Raw genomic sequence first — 17960 nt, forward strand, 5'->3', positions numbered from 1 at the left:
CTGAAGGGGCAGCAGGAAATAAAAGTGTGTAAAACAACCTGGGAAACCTCGTCAGTAAAGACTGCTGGGGCAGGTTAAAAGGCAATTAATCAGGCAGATCTCCCAGGAAAGAGGAGGCTTTGTTAATACCTCAAATTTGTGCTGCGAGCACAGCGTGCTACTCTGCAGCTCTCTGCACAGACACCCCCACGCTGCAGGACCCCAGCACCCATCACGTTCCTGCTGTGCGAGTGGGGATGAAACACTTGCCTCAGTTTCTCCTGTGAAACCAAGCAAAGAGCAAAGGGGAAGGGGACCATATCTCTGGAAGGATCAGACATGTTTCTAAGGTGGCAGGTTTCTGGGATAAAAAGGTTCCAGCATTCCTGAGCAAAATAAGAAAGTGTAAACCTCACCTGTGAAGGTTCCAGCAGGCAGGGGAAATCCTCCAGCATGGCAGGAGGAGACGCACAGATCCAGCTACATGTACACAGACACGGGGTCAAAGCTGCGAAGCGTCGCCCCACACGCCCTGCACCCCAGGGTCAGTGCCTGGTTTGGGTTGGCCTCTAACCACGGAGGGGTGCGAGGGGCTCGGTGTGACCCCCACGCTCCCCCCCCAGCTGCCGGAGACACATGCTGCAGACATCAGTGCCACTTCTGGGACTGCACGAGGGTCAGGTCGGGTGTTGTTTCCCCAAGGGGGAACACAGCAGCCATTGGCAAGATCAGGCCCTGTGTAGGCAGAACCTGCTCTTCCCTTGGCGGCAAGACAGTTCACCACTCAAAAAAAGGAAGCCTGGAAATGCCTGATGCTCAGCAGCTCCTTTTCAGCAGGCAGGAGCAGGAGTCAGAAGGGAGAAGGCTGCTGATCCTGAGGGCCACAGCACACACAGCATCCTTTCTGCTACCGCGGGCAGCCAGGCGAGCAGGAGGAGCAGCCTCCCTTTGCAGGGAGCGAGAGGACTTCAAACCCCTCCGAGTGCCTGATGAGCTGCTGTGCCAGAATGAATCACGGAATGAATCTGGTGGGCACCAGCATCCCTGCTGTTCATGTGATTACAGCTCATTTGAGAGCATCGTGCCCGCTCCCCACAAGGAATTTGGCATTTCCAAAGGCACCACGTGAACGTGCTCCCACCACCACCTCCTGCCCGGGCTTTGGTGCAGAGAAGCAGCTCGCTGGGGAGGCACAGCCCGGGCTTGTGGAAACCTGGGGAGGTTTCACAGCAAGAAAGGAGGGAGCATTCCCCTTTGTCACGTCTCACCAGGGAGACTATCACTGCCTGCTCCTTGTCCTTCCCTCTCCCCTGCCGTAGCAGGAAAACAAGGACATTACAACCACCGCCAAAGGGAGGCTCTATAAATGGCAAAAGGGGCACGAAGGCCTTCCTGGGGGGTAAAATTCCTTCCAATCAAACATCATAAGCAGAAAGGGCATGTTTGTGAAGTGGTTTGGGGTTAGAAGCAGCCCTGCAGGGGAGCATGGAATACTTATGTTTGAAACTGCAGGAAAAGTGTGGGTGCCCCAAAGCTGGATCCTTGGGGAAACTATTTACTGCTACAACTGTCTTCGCTTTTAATCCTGAGCAAATTTAACTGACCACCCAGGCACCCCAAGAGAGCAGACAACCCGCTGAGCTAATTGCTTCGAAGGGCAATTAGTACAGCCTAAAGCTCCAGGTCCAGAGGGGGAGAAATCCAGAGTGCTGAGGCTGCACGGCCCTGGGGATGCTGTGAGATGGTAATTGCACCCTGAGCACAGACACTGCAGGAGTCAATTCAAAGAAGAGAAATTGCTTTTAAGCAATTGCTTCATGCAGAAAGACACTGTGCTACAGCCTTCACAGAGGCCACCCGGTGAGAAGGGGGCTCGTTTCCCTCTGAGAGTGGGAAAGGGTGACGAGGCACACTGCTCCCCTAATGACACCCAGGGGAACAGGGTGAGGCATGAGGAGGGGACTTGTGGGCATTTCTCTTTCTGCCATGGCAGCACAGCTGAGGTGTCCCTGTGGCTGTTTGAGACACTTAACACCGAGCCACCCATGCCCCCTTCTGTGCCCCCACTGCAAGTGTGGGGGCAGGAGCCCAGCCAGCCCCATTCGCCCAGCCTCACCTCTGTAAACAGCCCTCCAGGACGAGCCTCCCCTTCCTCATTCGTGCTCCCCCTTCAGGTCGCCTCTCCTGAGAACGGGTGGCCAGCACCGCACACACTCCTGGGACAAGGTCTTACAAATGGACATGACCCCATCACAGAATCATCTCAGTTGGAAAAGCCCTTGCAGCTCCTCCAGTCCAACCATGACCCTCACCCTGACCCTTCCCAACTGCCCCAGATCCCTCAGCGCTGGCTCAGCCCGACTCTTCAACCCCTCCAGGGATCCCGGGGACTCCCCCCTGCCCTGGGCAGCCCATTCCAACGCCCAACAGCCCCTTCTGCACAGAAATCCTTCCTCAGAGCCAGCCTGACCCTGCCCTGGGCAGCTTGAGGCCATTCCCTCGGGGCCTGGCGCTGGGGCCTTGGCTCCAGAGACTCATCCCCCCTCTCTGCACCCTCCTGGCAGGGAGTTGCAGAGGGCCAGGAGGTCTCCCCTCAGCCTCCTCTTCTCCAGACTGAACCCCCCCAGTTCCCCCAGCTGCTCCCCAGCAGACCTGTGCTCCAGACCCTGCCCCAGCTCCGTTGCCCTTCTCTGGCCACGCTCGAGTCATTCAATGGCCTTTTTGGGGTGAGGGGCCCAAAACTGAACCCACTCAGCGAGGGGCGGCCTCCCCAGTGCCGAGCCCAGGGCTCAGATCCCTTCCCTGTCCCTGCTGGCCACGCCAGTGCTGACACAAGCCAGGATACCACTGGGCACCTTGGCCACCTGGGCACATCCCTGCCTTACCCACTGTAGCTCAGGAGCGCCTGTCTGCCCCATGGCAGTACCACTGCAGTGGCCATGGCTAATCCCACCACTAAGTCTCCCAGGGCTCGCTCCTTGGCACATGCCAATACATCTGTGGGGGGGTTTTTTAGCAGAAGCCCATGTTCCGAGCCGAGGGCAGGCCAGGCCAAGCCCTCAGTCTCAGTCTCACATGGCCAGTGCCTTGCTGCAGCATGAAAACCAGGGGCTGGAAGGAGCGACCTTCCCCCTCCAGGCATGGGAAGCCCAGCGTGACCTGTACTGCACTTCCCTGGGGCTTGGCCACGCCAGGGCCCTGCTGCCCACAAAGCTAAGCACCAAGAACCGAGACTCACTTGAATTGCCAGGGCTGAATCCACAGCACACTGTGCTGAGCCCCGAGAGCCACCGAGTGGCCGTGCCTGCCAGCTGCACCATGCCTGGCCAGCACACTGACACGGGCCTATTTCAAACTTGTAACAGGCCATTTTCAACCTTAAATCCTTAAGGGCAACAAAAAAGGGCACACAGCTGCTCCCTCTTTTTGACATCTGTGATAGAGGGTGGCTACAAGCTACTCCACAGCACACGCACCCGGCTACCAGCCTCTTACGGGCAAGAGAGAAAGATGAAAGATTTCCCCTGTCTTTGGGGTGAGTGGAAACAGTGCAGGTGACCACAGCAGAGTCAATTCACACCCTCAGTTAAGAGCACCCCGGTGCTGTTAGGCAGACCTCCTGGTGAGCACAGGCAGCAGCAAGGTGAGGCAGCCCCCGCCATGGCAAAGGGCCAGTTGTGTCTGCCCCAGCGCCCTGCACGGGATGAGAAAGCACAGCCTGTGTGACGAGGGGAAGATGTCACCCGTGGCCGGGTGTACCACAGGCCATGGAGCCGTGTGGGGTAGGCGCTGAGGTTCTGCACCTTTGGCTCTCAGGGTGACCCACGGAGGAGCAGAGGGCAGCACCCTGCTGCAGCACACCATAACCAGGCTGGCAAGGTCGGCGACACGAAGCAGATCCTTCCCCAGCTTCCTTCTCAGCCTGGTCCCTCAAACCAGCATCTTTGTGAGGAACTGGCTCCTCAGCAGGAGGATCTGAGGAATCCTTAACATCCACCCCACTCACAGTACCCCTTTTGTTACACAAAGTACAGAATCTTAAGCTTTATTTTTCTATTGGCCAGCAACTTAAACTGGGTTTAAAAAAAAAAATGCAATGAGTATTATTAGACAGAGAAAAAGTATAAAACAACTCAATGGATACAAGCCAACTTGCTGGTCATATCTCATTCTTCCTGGCCTCTCCCAACCCTGTACAGTGTATTTGAAGGGAATGGGTGAAGGCAGCTATGAAGATATGCTTAAACTAGAAATACTGCTTCAAGCAACATGCTCAATATTTTCTTCTCAGTTAGCAGTCAATACTTGTCAGGAACTTGATTTTAAAACAAGAAATAATTTAGAGATTTCTCCTTTAGATCATTACATAATAATTTAGATTTCTTTCCCCTCTTTCCTACTGCTGTGGAACCAAGGATACACCTCAGTTCATCTACCTCTCTTTCTGCATTAGTTAAGGATTATTTCATGGAGCTGATGTTGATGGGGGAGTTTCAAATTGACCTGCTCTGAATTTTAACTTGTCACCCTTTAGCGCCAGTCCAAGATTTCTGCTCTGTGAACTAAAACTCCCACAATGCTGCAAGACCCTTCAGGGGTCTGGGTGATTTTGCTCATGTTAACTGTCTGCTGCCAAGGGACAGGGCTCAGCCAGCAACACTGAAAGGCCAGGAGAGGGAATAAATGTGTGTGTTTATAAAAGGGCTTGTCTTCACTGCTTAGAAACACCAAAACCCCACAGCCCTTTCTGTTTCATGGGTGTAACAGGCATACCAGGAAGGTGTGAACAAGACAAGAGGCACACAAGATCCTATGAATTTGGGCTAAGACCTGTTGGCATCATGATGGCACTAAGTCAGTGGCAATGGCGATGTCTATGTCCTGTGTGTATCCAGGATTCCAATGCAGAGAGAATACTTCATTAAAACCTATTCCTCTGCAGCAAACAGACAGTTAACCCAGCACTAACAATTTGCCAAGTACACTGGGGCAACTGGTTGAAGCTAACTCTCCTGACCTTCTTGGCAGTAACCAGTAAAGTGGGCTTCCACATCTCATTAAAGCCAGAAAACCCTCAGCTCATTAATGAGCTCTTCGGAGGCTGATAAAACATTTGTATGTATTCATCTCCTGCCCAAAAGAGACAAATTAGAAAAATCAAGCCAAGGGCATCTCAACACGTAAAGAGATGTGAGAAGGTATTTCCACTAACTGAACAGGCCGAGGGGTAGGAAGATATGCCAGCCCCACAAACAGACCAGTTCTTCACCAAACTCAGCAGGGGATAGGTAGGAGGAAACAAAGCTCTCTCACTTGCACTGGAAGCCACTCAGTAAAACAGACCAGATCCAAAAGTCCATCGTCTTTGCTCCAGAATCACTAGGAGGCAAGAGGCCTCTTATGGCTCCTAATAGCACTGTGCTGGGGAAGCTTCAAGGAGGAGGACGAGGAAGGATTGCGAGAAATCCTAAGGCACGCACATCTTGGCAACATGTGAGTCATGACAGAATTTCAGCTGCAGCACGTGGTGCTCCCGATCAGCAGGGAGAGCAGCTCCTGCCCCAAGCAACCAGGCAGGCATCCTCTCAGGCAGAGATCAGCTGTGGTAGGACATTGGTGCACACTTGTGAGGAGGGAGAGAAATCTTCCGTGTATGAGAGACTCAGCTCTGGCTCCAGCTCAGCGCAGAAGCATCATCTGTCCTCAGTCAATGCTCGATGCTGCTGAGCCACTTCTCAGAGAACAAACCACAGTTCTCATAGAGCATCCCAATACCTTCACGTTGGCTCAGGAAAAACCTCAAGAGAAATGACCCTGGATAACTCTTGCTTCATAGTTCTATCAAAGGACTATTTCACTAAAATTTCCAGCAGAAGATCCACAGCTCTTTGTTTCTTGACAGTGAAGAGGACCCACTGAACTCCTGGCTGCCTTGTGCACAAGGAGGGTGCCTCTCCCCAGAAGGGCAGGTAAGGCAGTGCACGGTTCGAGAAGCATTTAATTACAGAGCCAAGTCCTCAGGTTACAGACACTTCTGTGGTGGTGGCGAGGAGTGGTCAGGTTGGCAGGCGCTAGGGGAAGTGGCAGAGGGGGAGTGACAGAGTTCCCGCAGCTATTAATATGGTTCTGGCTTTAAACTCTTGTACAAACAGCAGGTGAAAATCATCCCAAAGATCTACAGGGTGTAAAGAGAAGAGAGAAATGCATGAAAAAACAGAACGGATGCAGTGGAGGCAACAGCTTGCAAACTAACAGCCTGGACCCAGACTGGAGTGGCAGCTAGCTCCTGCCTGGGGATACTGCACTCCAGCTTGCAATAAGCAGCAGGAGAGAACATAATCTGTGCTAATCCTCGTAATTAATCACCAGAAGCTTCTCTGGGGTGTAATTTGGCTACTTTCCAGAAAAAGGGGGAAGATGAGGAACTCCCTGATGTCTTCATCTGCAAGAGAAGAATATCTTGTGCCCTCACTTCTAAAATGGGAGCAGGGGGCATCCATACCCCACCCCTTTACTGATCACCCTCTCACAAATCCTTTACAGACCCACAGTGCTGTTCTTCAACATGACACAGCCAAGGGAGAAATTCAGCATGACTTAAAATAATCCTACGAAGGGGGGTAGGGAACTCCTCCCGGCTGGCTCTTCAGCGGCGCGGGCAGCCACGGCAGGTCCCCACAAGAGGTCCCTCTCCGTCTGCCAAAGCGCCTGCCAGGGCCAGCGCGGCTTTGGACCTAGCGACTCCTCAGGTCCCCAAAGCACCTGGCAACTCCTCCTTGCCAGGCAGAGAAGAGCCTAAAACATCTGATTTTTTTCCATCCCTCGGGTCTGGGGTTCCTTTCTGCCCAGCACCCCCAAAACTCCACTCAGCCCTTTTACCTGCACACAAGCAATGCTGATCCCCACCGCCCCGATAATTTTCAGATGATCTTGAATGAAGTTTTCCAGCTTGGTAATGCAACCGCTCTGCAGGATGAAAGGAGGGACATGGAAAATCAGCTTCATTTTAACCTCTTCTTCACTTTAACCCAATGGTTGTGACCCTTGAAAGCAATGCTACAAAAAGCAGTGTCTGGGAGTAATCTCTTTGCCTGCGGAAAAGCTGCACAGATGATGCAAACCACATCACGTTTCGCATTGCTCTGGACCTACTGGCTCAGGAATTGTCAAACAAACCCAAGGTGGCTGCTAGTTGGGCAGGAGAAATGCATAAGAAGAACTGGCCATATCACACAGAGGGAGAGTGTAATTTTCTCTGAGATAGGTGGAGAAAGGTTCCCTCACTCACTGCCTAGCACACTCCTGGAGAGGGTATTTACTCCTGTCAGGCCAAAAGGCTGAGGAAATGCTGCTGGGTGGATCTGCTACCAAGAACTCTAACATCACAGGAGCCTTTTAAGAGTAAATTTGTCCTGCTGCTATTTATGACAGCAATGAGTTTCAGTGTGAACCTGGAATGCCAGGCTCTGCCTGCCTCTGCCTTGCAACTTGGCTGGCAGTATGATCTTTCCCCTCCCTGTTTTAGGGCCAAGTTTTTGTTGTTATAAAAGCAAAAATAAATTGGTAAGAGCATTCTCTGTCAGTGTTTCTTTTTTTTTTTTTAAAAAAAAGTTGCCTTTAAATAATTAAACTGTTTAATTTACTGAGGCAGGTTTTCCATAGTAACATCAGGGGGATATATTGTGTAGGCTACAGCTGTGCCCCAAGGGTGCTGGGGGCCCTCCTGCCCCACATCACGGAGAACATGCATGCAGGCAGAGGAAAGGAGCAAGCACACAGCCCTCCAGGGAGGGATGGCAAAGGCCTCACTTTTCCCATGCCAGCAAGAGGTTTTAGAGTCAGCCCCAGCTGCCCTGATACAAAGCACTTACTCCTGTTCCCTCTTCTGATCCTTTTCTAGGTTCTTCTTCCCCAAAGCCCCTAAAATCCTTCCGGAACTCTGAGACCTCATATCATGATATGCAGCACCGGCCTGTGGATCCAAACTTCCCCTTACAGCTTCTTCTCTAGAGCTAGCCCAATACATTTGTCAGCCTACAGGGCCTCTCTTAATAATGCAGCTGGGCAGCTGCCTCCAGCTTCACGCAGCACAGAGTGAGGATGGGAATTGCCAGCCCTGCCCAAATGGTTGTGGGTTTCCACTCCCAGAAACACCTCATCAGCCCTTGGACTCTTTTCTGTGCTTCCTCCTTGGGTCTCACCTGGAAGGCACAAACCTTATGGGTAACGCTTCTTTCTGAAGAGCAAAACCCAGGCAAGCAGCTGAACATAAGAGGGGCTTTAGTGGATCAGAAAGACTGGACTTCACCTCCCTATTCATTTCACAAAGATAGACAGTCGGTTTCCTTTTAGCTGTTTGAGTTGCTCAGCTTAATGCAGATGTTATCCACACTCCTGTTCCAAGTCCTGCTTAAAGCACAAGCTGTGATAAGAAATACCTGCTTGGAAGAGGGCCACCTCTTCATCCACAGCCCTCCTTAACTGTCAGGGGACAGGAACAAGGAAAAAGCTCCAGTTGCTGCTCCCCAGACTCAATACAGCCATCCAAGGTGCTGGTTCCCCTGATGAATTAAAGGACTCTGCCACCTCACAGAGAGCATCACAGTGAGCAAGTTGAAGCCAGGTGTCAGGACTCAAGGGTACCAAAATTAACAAAACTTTCACCAGTCTTCTGCAAATTGGATGAATAAATGGTCCGAGAGCAACCTGTTTACTTACTCAGCTAGTCTGAGATTCAGTTTGCTTCTTCCAGGAAAGAGACAAGCCCCTCTACCTCAACTCAGCCTGAACTGCAGCCCAGTGGAACTGGCCTAATTCGTCTTCTACGGGGTCCTCTTTCTTCCTCATACACTGTTTCTTCATGCTGTAGGTCAAATCCCACTATCTGAGTCTAGTACCAGAAGTATGTCCATCTGCACCTCGCTGAGTAATTCCAATGACAGGAAGCTGTGTCAAACATAGGGCTCACATCCAGGTCTCTGGCCAGAACCACCCATCTCTCCTACTTCCCCCTATCACTAATATACTCTGTGGCAACAAATATAATTTATTATTTTTCTCTATATTTACAAACAAAATAACCTAGATGGCTAAACACTTAACCAGATAAATGAATTCTGCTTTCTAAGGAATCCTACTGACTTTGAAGCCCACTGACAGTTTGCAGCAGTAAAGCAACACCCTCACTCCCTGCCTGTGTCCTTTACATACTTTGTGACAGGGGGTTCTGAAGCCCTTTTGCTCTTTACCTCCTTGTAGATGTTGGAAGGATGGTCTCGTCGGCCACACAGGTCGGTTATCGTCTTACAGCAGCTGTCTGGGACCTTCCGTCCACTGGCCTCTGGAGATTTGATCCACTGGCTGTCAGCCCAGTCTGTATAGTTGTTGCTCCCACAGCACTTGAACTGCGTGTACACAGAGCAAAGCCTGAGCCTGCAAGCGCCACAACCTCCTTCCCCCTCCAGCCTCCCACACCAAACCCCGGGCTTCGCCCTCCAGCTATTGCACGGGTTTGATTTTATGTTTTGGGGCTTTTTTTGGGTGGGGAGGTGCAGGGAGGAGGACTATAATTATTAGTGACTTTTGTGTTAAGAGTCCCCAAAACGGCCATTAAATACCAGCTTCATCCATCTTTCAGCAGCTGTGACTTCTGGTTACTGCTGGGATGAACTGTAACCAGAGTGCAGCTGCAGCTGCCTCAGCTCTGACCCACCAGACTGGAGAGTGTTGAAGATGATAACAGGGTAAGTTTAATTACCAGTTACTATCACAAATGCACCTGCTATGGCAGTATGCGTGTAGTAGGCCCCACAAGTGTCTGTGCACAAGGGTCCTTTCTGTGGGAAAGCCTGTCAGAAGTGTGGCAGCCCCGACCCGAAGCACCCCTGAGCCAGGCACAGCTAGCAACAGCGGCAGGAAGGCTCTTTCATTACACCTTGCTCTCCAGGGTACTGAGGAGCTTAATGAAAAATGTCAGCAATTTCTCCAAAGCTTTGAAGTGTGAAGTAGAAACAGCTGTCAGAGTGACTTGGCAGCTCCAGTTCACTGTGGGAGCAATTCAGGTGTTGTTTCCACAGTGCTACCGGGTGTGCCATTCAAAGATCCCACTACACAATTCTGCTGGTTACATGGCCCAGGCCCTGCACCCCATCCAACCACGTTTGAATGAGAAGCAGCAGAAGATACACTCAGCATACAGAGGAGTCAGAGAGGGACCTGGGGGTGCTGATTGCCAGCTGGCTGAACAGGAGCCAGCAGTGTGCCCAGGGGGCCAAGGAGGCCGATGGCATCCTGGCTTGTGTCAGCACTGGCGTGGCCAGCAGGGACAGGGAAGGGATCTGAGCCCTGGGCTCGGCACTGGGGAGGCCGCCCCTCGCTGAGTGGGTTCAGTTTTGGGCCCCTCACCCCAAAAAGGCCATTGAATGACTCAAGCGTGGCCAGAGAAGGGCAACGGAGCTGGGGCAGGGTCTGGAGCACAGGTCTGCTGGGGAGCGGCTGGGGGAACTGGGGGGGTTCAGTCTGGAGAAGAGGAGGCTGAGGGGAGACCTCCTGGCCCTCTGCAACCCCCTGACAGGAGGGTGCAGAGAGGGGGGATGAGTCTCTGGAGCCAAGGACCCAGCGCCAGGCCCCGAGGGAATGGCCTCAAGCTGCCCAGGGCAGGGTCAGGCTGGCTCTGAGGAAGGATTTCTGTGCAGAAGGGGCTGTTGGGCGTTGGAATGGGCTGCCCAGGGCAGGGGGGGGAGTCCCCGGGATCCCTGGAGGGGTTCAAGAGTCGGCTGAGCCAGCGCTGAGGGATCTGGGGCAGTTGGGAAGGGTCAGGGTGAGGGTCATGGTTGGACTGGAGGACCTTCAAGGGCTTTTACAACTGAGATGATTCTGTGAAACATCTGTATGTTGGATGTCGAGAGCCCATGATGCCTTTTGTGTATTCGATTTTAAGCCCTCTGCCACTGCATTAATTCTCCCTGCCTCTAGAGATTCCTACCTCCTGCTGCAGTTTGTCTACCGCGCTGGTGACACTCTCTTCTCCCTCCTTCCGGTACTTCTGGGTCATGGTGTTCTTCAGATTTTGCTTCAGCTCCATGCTCAGCTGAATGGGAGAGACAAGTGGGATAAAAATCACAAGGCAAACTCACACCTCAGAGTGACTCAAGAGCCCTGCATACATTCCATTGCCTCTGCTCCAAGAGGAAAGCAGAGAGCCTAGCGGAAGCTACAGCTTCCTTCAAGATCATCCTCCAAGGTTGGAGTGGACAGGCCTATTTCCAACTGACTACAGATCATGCCTCCATTTTAATAACTGGAAGGAGGTGCTTCAGGTCCAAATTTCAGCCTGTGTACACATCACCATATGGGTCCTCACCTTGAATATTTAAGATTGCCGAGACATGTCTGCAACAAAATAGAACACAAAACTGTGCCTGCTTAAATGTGAATATGCCTATGAGACCACATGCAGTCATTTTCCTCTGAAGCCTGTTAAAAAGTGCTAAAAACCAAATCATTCTGACCAGGAGCAAGAAGAAATTAGAATCCTGTGCATGCTGGATTGACACCATGCAGACTGAATAGCTCTTGTATTGGCATGAAAAAGTATGCCACACAAGAGAATTAAGTGTGAGACTGCAAAAGCACTATGAAGTCTTTCTTGGTAACAGTGATAGAGAGACAAAGTCTGGTTTTGCAAGTATAGAGTTTCTGAAAGCATCATCATAAACCACTGGCATGTTCAGGGGATTGGACTTAAACATTTATTCCTGTGAAGGCTCTTTCAATCCATTGGAATTCATCTCACCCATCCAGGTGACAGCCAAAAAGTGCCAAAGAGCTGCATCATTTTTTTTGGTCATCCTAGTTCATACAGCAACACCGCTTTAGTCCAACACTGTGAAATGCTAAGTTTCCTATACCAATAAACAATGTCAACATGCATGTTAGATGGAGTCAATGAATGAAACAGGTGGGTAGACTCTCTGTATACCTTTTATTCTACACATTAAGTAGTAAATGAGAGGTCAAACACCTGGTTATGTTGAACTGTGCAAAATACACTCTGCAGTTTATTCTCCCTTTGAAACAGTTTTTTCCAACCCCATGTGCCAAATGGGGACAACACCTACCTCACAGAGATGATATGAGGCTTCATTCATTAGTATTTGCAAAATGCTTTGAGATCCTGGGCTGGGAAGCTCTACAGAAGTGCAAAGGACTTAGTGTAATAAAAGGAAAGCAAAAGGTTCAGCAGCTGGAAGGCATCAGAGGCAAATAAAGAGGAGAGTCCATTAGCAGAATTATTACTTGGGAGAAAAGCAGTTACCTGCGGGCTCACGGGGAAGAACTGCAGCATGGAATAGAGATAACAAAAGAAACAATTTAGACACGCATGCACGAGCCTTAGACACCAAAGCAAGGGCTGAAATAAAAACAGTGGCAAACAGAGGAAGCAGCCTGCAACCAGGAAAGAAGGGGGATTTGTCAGCCAGAGGGCAAGGGGGAGTGCCGCTATTGATCAGAGGCACCCCCAAGTGATCTAAAGCGCTCAAGGGAACAGCTCTGAATCTGTTGTCCCTTATTTCAACCTAAGGATCAGCTCCTCTTCATCCATTGTCATATATGAACCTCGTGCCTTTGCATGGATATCCGGACTGACCCTGGCTTCCTGCCAGGATTGATCTTTCCCTGTTAAACACACACATTCATACCACTGATCTTCCTGGCAGGACCCAGCATGGTTCTTTGGCTCCTCACAAACTGCCACTGCCCACCTTAGTGAGGCAAAGCACAGAAGGCCCAAGAGAAAAAGGAATGGCAAGAAATCCTGGCAGTGAAGCCAACAAGATGGGACATCCAGCTGCTTTTCAGACAACCACTTGACAACAATCCTAATTTGCCATTTCCAATCAGTTTCCAGACATGAGAGCAACTTTGCAGGTGGTTTGTGCCTTGGTGGTGAAACCCCATTTGAAAACAAAGTGATGACTTAAGGCTCTGCTCTCTGCAACTGCAAAAAGTGCCAGGCTAGAACTGCAGCTGTTGGGAGCTTGTTCTCCAGCCCCTCAGCTGGGCTGCTTAAATGAAGCTCTCAAACTTCTTGACTGGAAAGGACCTCTCAGCTGGACCATCCATTATCTCTGCTAGTTCAGAAGTATGGCAGCTAGCTTGCTGGATGCAGCAGGGACTTTTCCTGTGCCCTCAATATACTAAGTGGCACTAATGTGATTTCAGGTGCTTGCACTATGTTTTGAAGGTCATTAGGAGAGTTCCTAAATCTACACAGTGTCAAAAATTGTCTTCTGCAAGGCTCTGCAGAAAAACAGCACACAAAGGTGAACCACAGGAAGAAGCTGAGCAGCCTCCCTAGAGTAATCACCACCACTTTGTCAAAAACAGTAAATAATCCAAGGTCTTCTGTATGGGGCGGGAGTACAGACATATGGAATGTGAACCACAACCAGACCCTAGGTCCCAAGCCTCCAAGCCCAATTCTGCCTGGAGAAATGGGATTATAACCAGCTGGTTTTTCTCCCTGGTTTGAGTCTCTAAGGACTAATGTCCACTCACCTGTTGGTAGTAGATATAGGCCAGGATTCCAGCAATGATTTCCAAGAGAAAGATGCACAGCAACAGTATGAAGTACTGTAAAAGAATGGGAAAAGCAGGATATTAGAACAGAATGTGACGAGATGCCAGGAGCTAGCTTTTTATTATCTGATAAAATGCATGACTCTGTCCTCATTGATGCTTTTCTGCAGCATTGTTCAAAGGCAGGGGCTGGGATTAAGACCTCAACAGAGTAGGAAAAGAACAATCCCATAGGTTAAAAAAAACAAAACAACCAACCAACCAACCAACCACAGGGTAACTGAAGACAAGCAGCAGCAAGTGTGAGTTTAACTCACAGACCCAAAGGGGTGTAGAGAACAGAAAAGTGCAGGCAACTAAGATAAGATCACTGGACAAAAGAAAGTGGTTGCTGGATAACCTGATGACTGCACTCAGTATCATAGAAAACATCTGATTCTGACATCAATACCAAAAAATTTGAAACTTTTGCTTGTTCTGATACTGTTTAGGGTATTTCATCACGTTACTAAGGAGCAATGTATGTTATAATGATGATTCAATAAAGCAGCAGAGGGCCTGTTTCACCAAGGATACAGTAGGCCAGCTAGGCATATGCATAAACCATAGTTTTATGTTCCCAGTGACTTGTGGGGGGCTCCACCACAGGCTGAAGGGCACTACTGAAACAGATGGGACTTTAGCACAGATTCATGCTCAGGACTGTGACTAAATGTTCTGCTGAACTAGGACATAGAGGGAAAAGCTCAGTATCTCAAAACCAAAGTGATAAGAGCTCTTAGAAGACTAAGATGAGAACATGACTATTTTTTAAAAGGGCTTAATGGCAGTGAAATGGAAGGAGATGTGCCCTGCTTACCACAAGGAGAATCAAATGGACAGTACAGAAAACTGTTTGGGAGCACTGTTCCTACACCAACCCTACAAGCAGGAACATATGTACTAGATTAAAAGGACTGGGCAGGCCTGAAGACAGAGGGTGATGTGGCCACTTTCTGCTTAGGGTCAAAGATAGCTTTTCAGGGAGAACCTGACACAGCCCCTGCCTTGCTCCTGGTCAGCAATGAACAGCTTCTTTACAGATCCAAGCTGCTCTATGACTGCTATTAATTCATCTGTTATGTAGATAAAGCTGAAGAAACATCAGTTCCGCCATAACAAGGACCTCATGCTAAGCCCCCGTAAGAGTCGGCCTCCCCAGGAGAGAACAAACAAATTATCTCCTGTTTTCTGTTTTAATCCTGACTTTAAGAAACGGCTGTTCCCAAGGGATGAAGCAAGCGGCTCCCTACAAACATAACTGGGTATTAAACCATCTCTCTCCCTGGTACAAAGGACAGTGAAGACGTGGACACAGCAAGCTGACCTACACAGCCACAGATGCCTTTTGTGGCATGAGAGTTACACTCTCACTGTGCACCCTTCTTCACTAGGTATTTCCAAGCCCCTTTGCAGGAGTAAAATGACACAGACATGAACACTCAGGCTTCCTCTTTCACCCCCGCTGGGATTCAGCAGCTGCAAAGGATGGACAGCTGGGTTTTATCTGCAGACCGGGCTTTAATCTGAGCAGACAATCTCAGGCTTTCACTCCCCAGCGACACGCTCTCCCCCACAGCCGAACACTGAGCATCTCTGCAGACGCCTGTACAAGGTACCCATTCATACCAGGGGAATGAGTCACCCAGCAGAGTGCGGGATAGCTAAAGGCTGGTCCCAACACAGGAGGTTGAAAGGGGGCAAGAAAGGATGGGTGTGCCTCGACACAAAGGCTGGCTTTCTTTTGTTGGGACCCAGTTATATCCTAACTGCTCTGACATCATCTCTCTGCCAAGGAGGGGGCAGAAGAGCAGCAGGATGCTGAGAACAACCAATGAACTGGAAAGCTTCTTTTATTTATTTTTCCCTGCTCTGTGTCGTCATGTCAGAGGCATTCAGGTATGAGCTGTGTCACCACAGCCTGGCTCACTGCGCTGGCTTACAGTGGGGAGAAACAAACACATATCCCGCAGACCTTAAAAAATTTGAGTCACAAGGCCCATGTAAAACCTTGTAAAGGAGGTTAGTACATCTGCCACCCAGGACTCCAACCTGTCTCTGCTGATAGACTGCATCATTATCCTTATCTCAGTCTCATCGTTCCCTCAGGGCCACTTCCAAGTACCATGCTGACAGAGGGGAGCAGCAGCTTTCACTCTGGACACACACGGAGCCCAGGGCTGCGCTCCTGGCTCTTCATCAGGAGTTGCAGGGCTTTCTTACAAAGCTCTGCTCTGGGAAGAGTAGGCCAGCTCTGGCATGGAGCTGCAGGAACATGCCCTACTTGCTTCCCAAGAGGCTGCAGAACAAGTCAGAAATGTGGTATCACCCCAAGGCCTGTAGTAGACACATGCCTGGACCTGGGTGGGCTTGGAGCAAAATCTGCTCTTACTCTGGGTCCAAGCCAGAGTCAGAGCTACCTCGTGTCTCCTCAGGATCTACAGGGTCCAGATTTGTTCCATCCAGCTTCAAGTGTTTGAGTGAAGCACCAAGTTTTAGTTGTTTTCCCTGAAAAACACGAAGAATGGTTCAACCTGCCTACAACCCAAATCACTACCTGAAGAAGAGATACATAGCAACTATACTCCTAAATCAGCAATCTCACTTCAGTGGGAAGGCTCCAGGCAGCAGGAACAGAAATCGTAACTGATGTATGTTCCCTTCTCCCTATCCAAGGTAGCTAACCATAAGTGGCAGGGTGAGGGGCCAAGCCTGAAGAAAGCCACCTCCTTTCTTTAAATGCAAAGTCTTTGATAGTTGCTTTCCTGAGACTCCTGCTTGCATACTTTTGTGTATGAAAGCATGCATCTTGACTGAAGTATAATATAGTAGCGGTTTGTGTGCTTGTAAAGAGCTAGACTGCAGCATCACAGCCAGCCAGGCTGCAGATCCACTGCCATGCCTGCTCATGGAGCCACAGAAACTCCACATCACCTGGCTAAAGAAAGACACTAGGAAGGCAAATAAGCAATGACAAGAAAAAAGTAGCACAGCTGTGAGTGATGAGCAATGAAATACTATGAAAAGCCTTGAAGTGGGCCCATAAAACTGAGTTAGGTAGAAAATCAGTGAAAAAAATTCAGAGCTTCCGGAGTCTTCAACAGAAGAAAACAAAAAACAGATATGCATTTTACAAACAGCACTCAAAGCTCTTAACAGTTGATTTTTAAAAGTACCAAGGAGGCACTGGGGAGAGCGAAGAGTGCTGCTTACAGTACTCCCTCCCATAGTTATGTGGGCCTCTGGTACAGAGAGAAATTGGGACAGGCTGGCACAGACACCGGGGCACTGACTGTGAAGCTGTCAGCATTACTGTCTGAGCTCAGAGCTGGCAAAGGCCCCCAGGCAGGCTCACCCAGCCCTGGCAAGCACAGCCCTCTCTCTTGTGCAGATTACTCACCCGCAACCAAAGCGGAGTGCAAGCAAGAAGAGACAATAGGCCTGTCACAACCAGCCACTCCCAAAGGACCCATGGTGTAAGGAGACAGAGTGACCTTTTGTTCACAAGAGACAATTATTAGTTTTCTGTGGCAGAATAACAAAGAAAACCCCACCGGATTTTCATCCATAGCTTCTGGTTGAGGCAAAAAGACAAAGGGAGATCTCTTTGGCTTGGAGAGTAAGTGAAGCGAGACCAAAAGGGACTGCTACAGACCAGGGGCCTAATGAACAAGCATCAGCAATGCACTCACTGTGTCCTCCTCTCTCTTTTATTCTCCCTTTCTGGCCCTACTCTGCCTCTTGCAGGGATTACCCGACCTTCAAAGCAGTTCTACAAGCATCAGGTTTGCTCACTATCTCCTATTTCTGCTGCTCTATCCAAACAAAAGAGGGGAAATGGGACAGTGAGGTGAATGAGGATTTGCAAAGGAAGGAGCTGAAGAGTTGCTGAAGTATCCTCTTCTGTAACTGTGAAAGCCAAAAGCCCCTGATTGTTATTTCAGTCACTGCACTCACCACTGTAGCCCAGATACTAAAAGGGACTCCTACCACACACCAGACTGAAAGGGAGTTTTGAGAGGTAGGAAGTGGAACAGAAACCTTAGGGCTGGTCAAAAACTTCAGCGTATGTGGGTGAGGAAGGAGCTCAGGAAGTAACACACCAAAAGGTGTGAAAGAAGAAGATCATCAAAACAGTGCAGCTTTTTTTGTGGAAGCGGAACTAAAATAATTTTTTTGTGACTAAAGAAAATATTCACTGGAAACGTTCTGATTTTTGACAACTGTGGGAATTAAGAATTGGTAGTTTGGCAAAATGTAAACTGACCTTGAGGTTAGAAGAACGATTGTGGATAACTGAGGCAACATTATGGAACACCATGTTGTGTAAAAAACAGCAGGAAAAAACACCACCTGCAGAG

At 49.8% G+C, this 17960-nt stretch overlaps 1 protein-coding gene across 2 annotated transcripts in view; it reads right to left on the minus strand.

Annotated features, from left to right (window-relative positions):
* Window positions 1-4008: 4008 nt before the first annotated feature.
* Window positions 4009-17960, minus strand: part of CD151 (CD151 molecule (Raph blood group)) — a 37467-nt gene continuing 23515 nt past the window's right edge. For both annotated transcript variants that reach the window (XM_074918161.1, XM_074918160.1), the window contains 5 exons: window positions 13540-13614; window positions 10964-11068; window positions 9228-9383; window positions 6859-6945; window positions 4009-6154 (listed from right to left, as the gene is read on the minus strand). In XM_074918161.1, coding sequence (XP_074774262.1) covers window positions 6095-6154; window positions 6859-6945; window positions 9228-9383; window positions 10964-11068; window positions 13540-13614 — 483 coding nt within the window. In that variant the 3' untranslated portion in view covers window positions 4009-6094. The remainder of the gene's footprint in view (window positions 6155-6858; window positions 6946-9227; window positions 9384-10963; window positions 11069-13539; window positions 13615-17960) is intronic.

Source organism: Athene noctua, chromosome 14 (assembly GCF_965140245.1).
Source record: "Athene noctua chromosome 14, bAthNoc1.hap1.1, whole genome shotgun sequence".
Classification (NCBI taxonomy): Eukaryota; Metazoa; Chordata; class Aves; order Strigiformes; family Strigidae; genus Athene; species Athene noctua.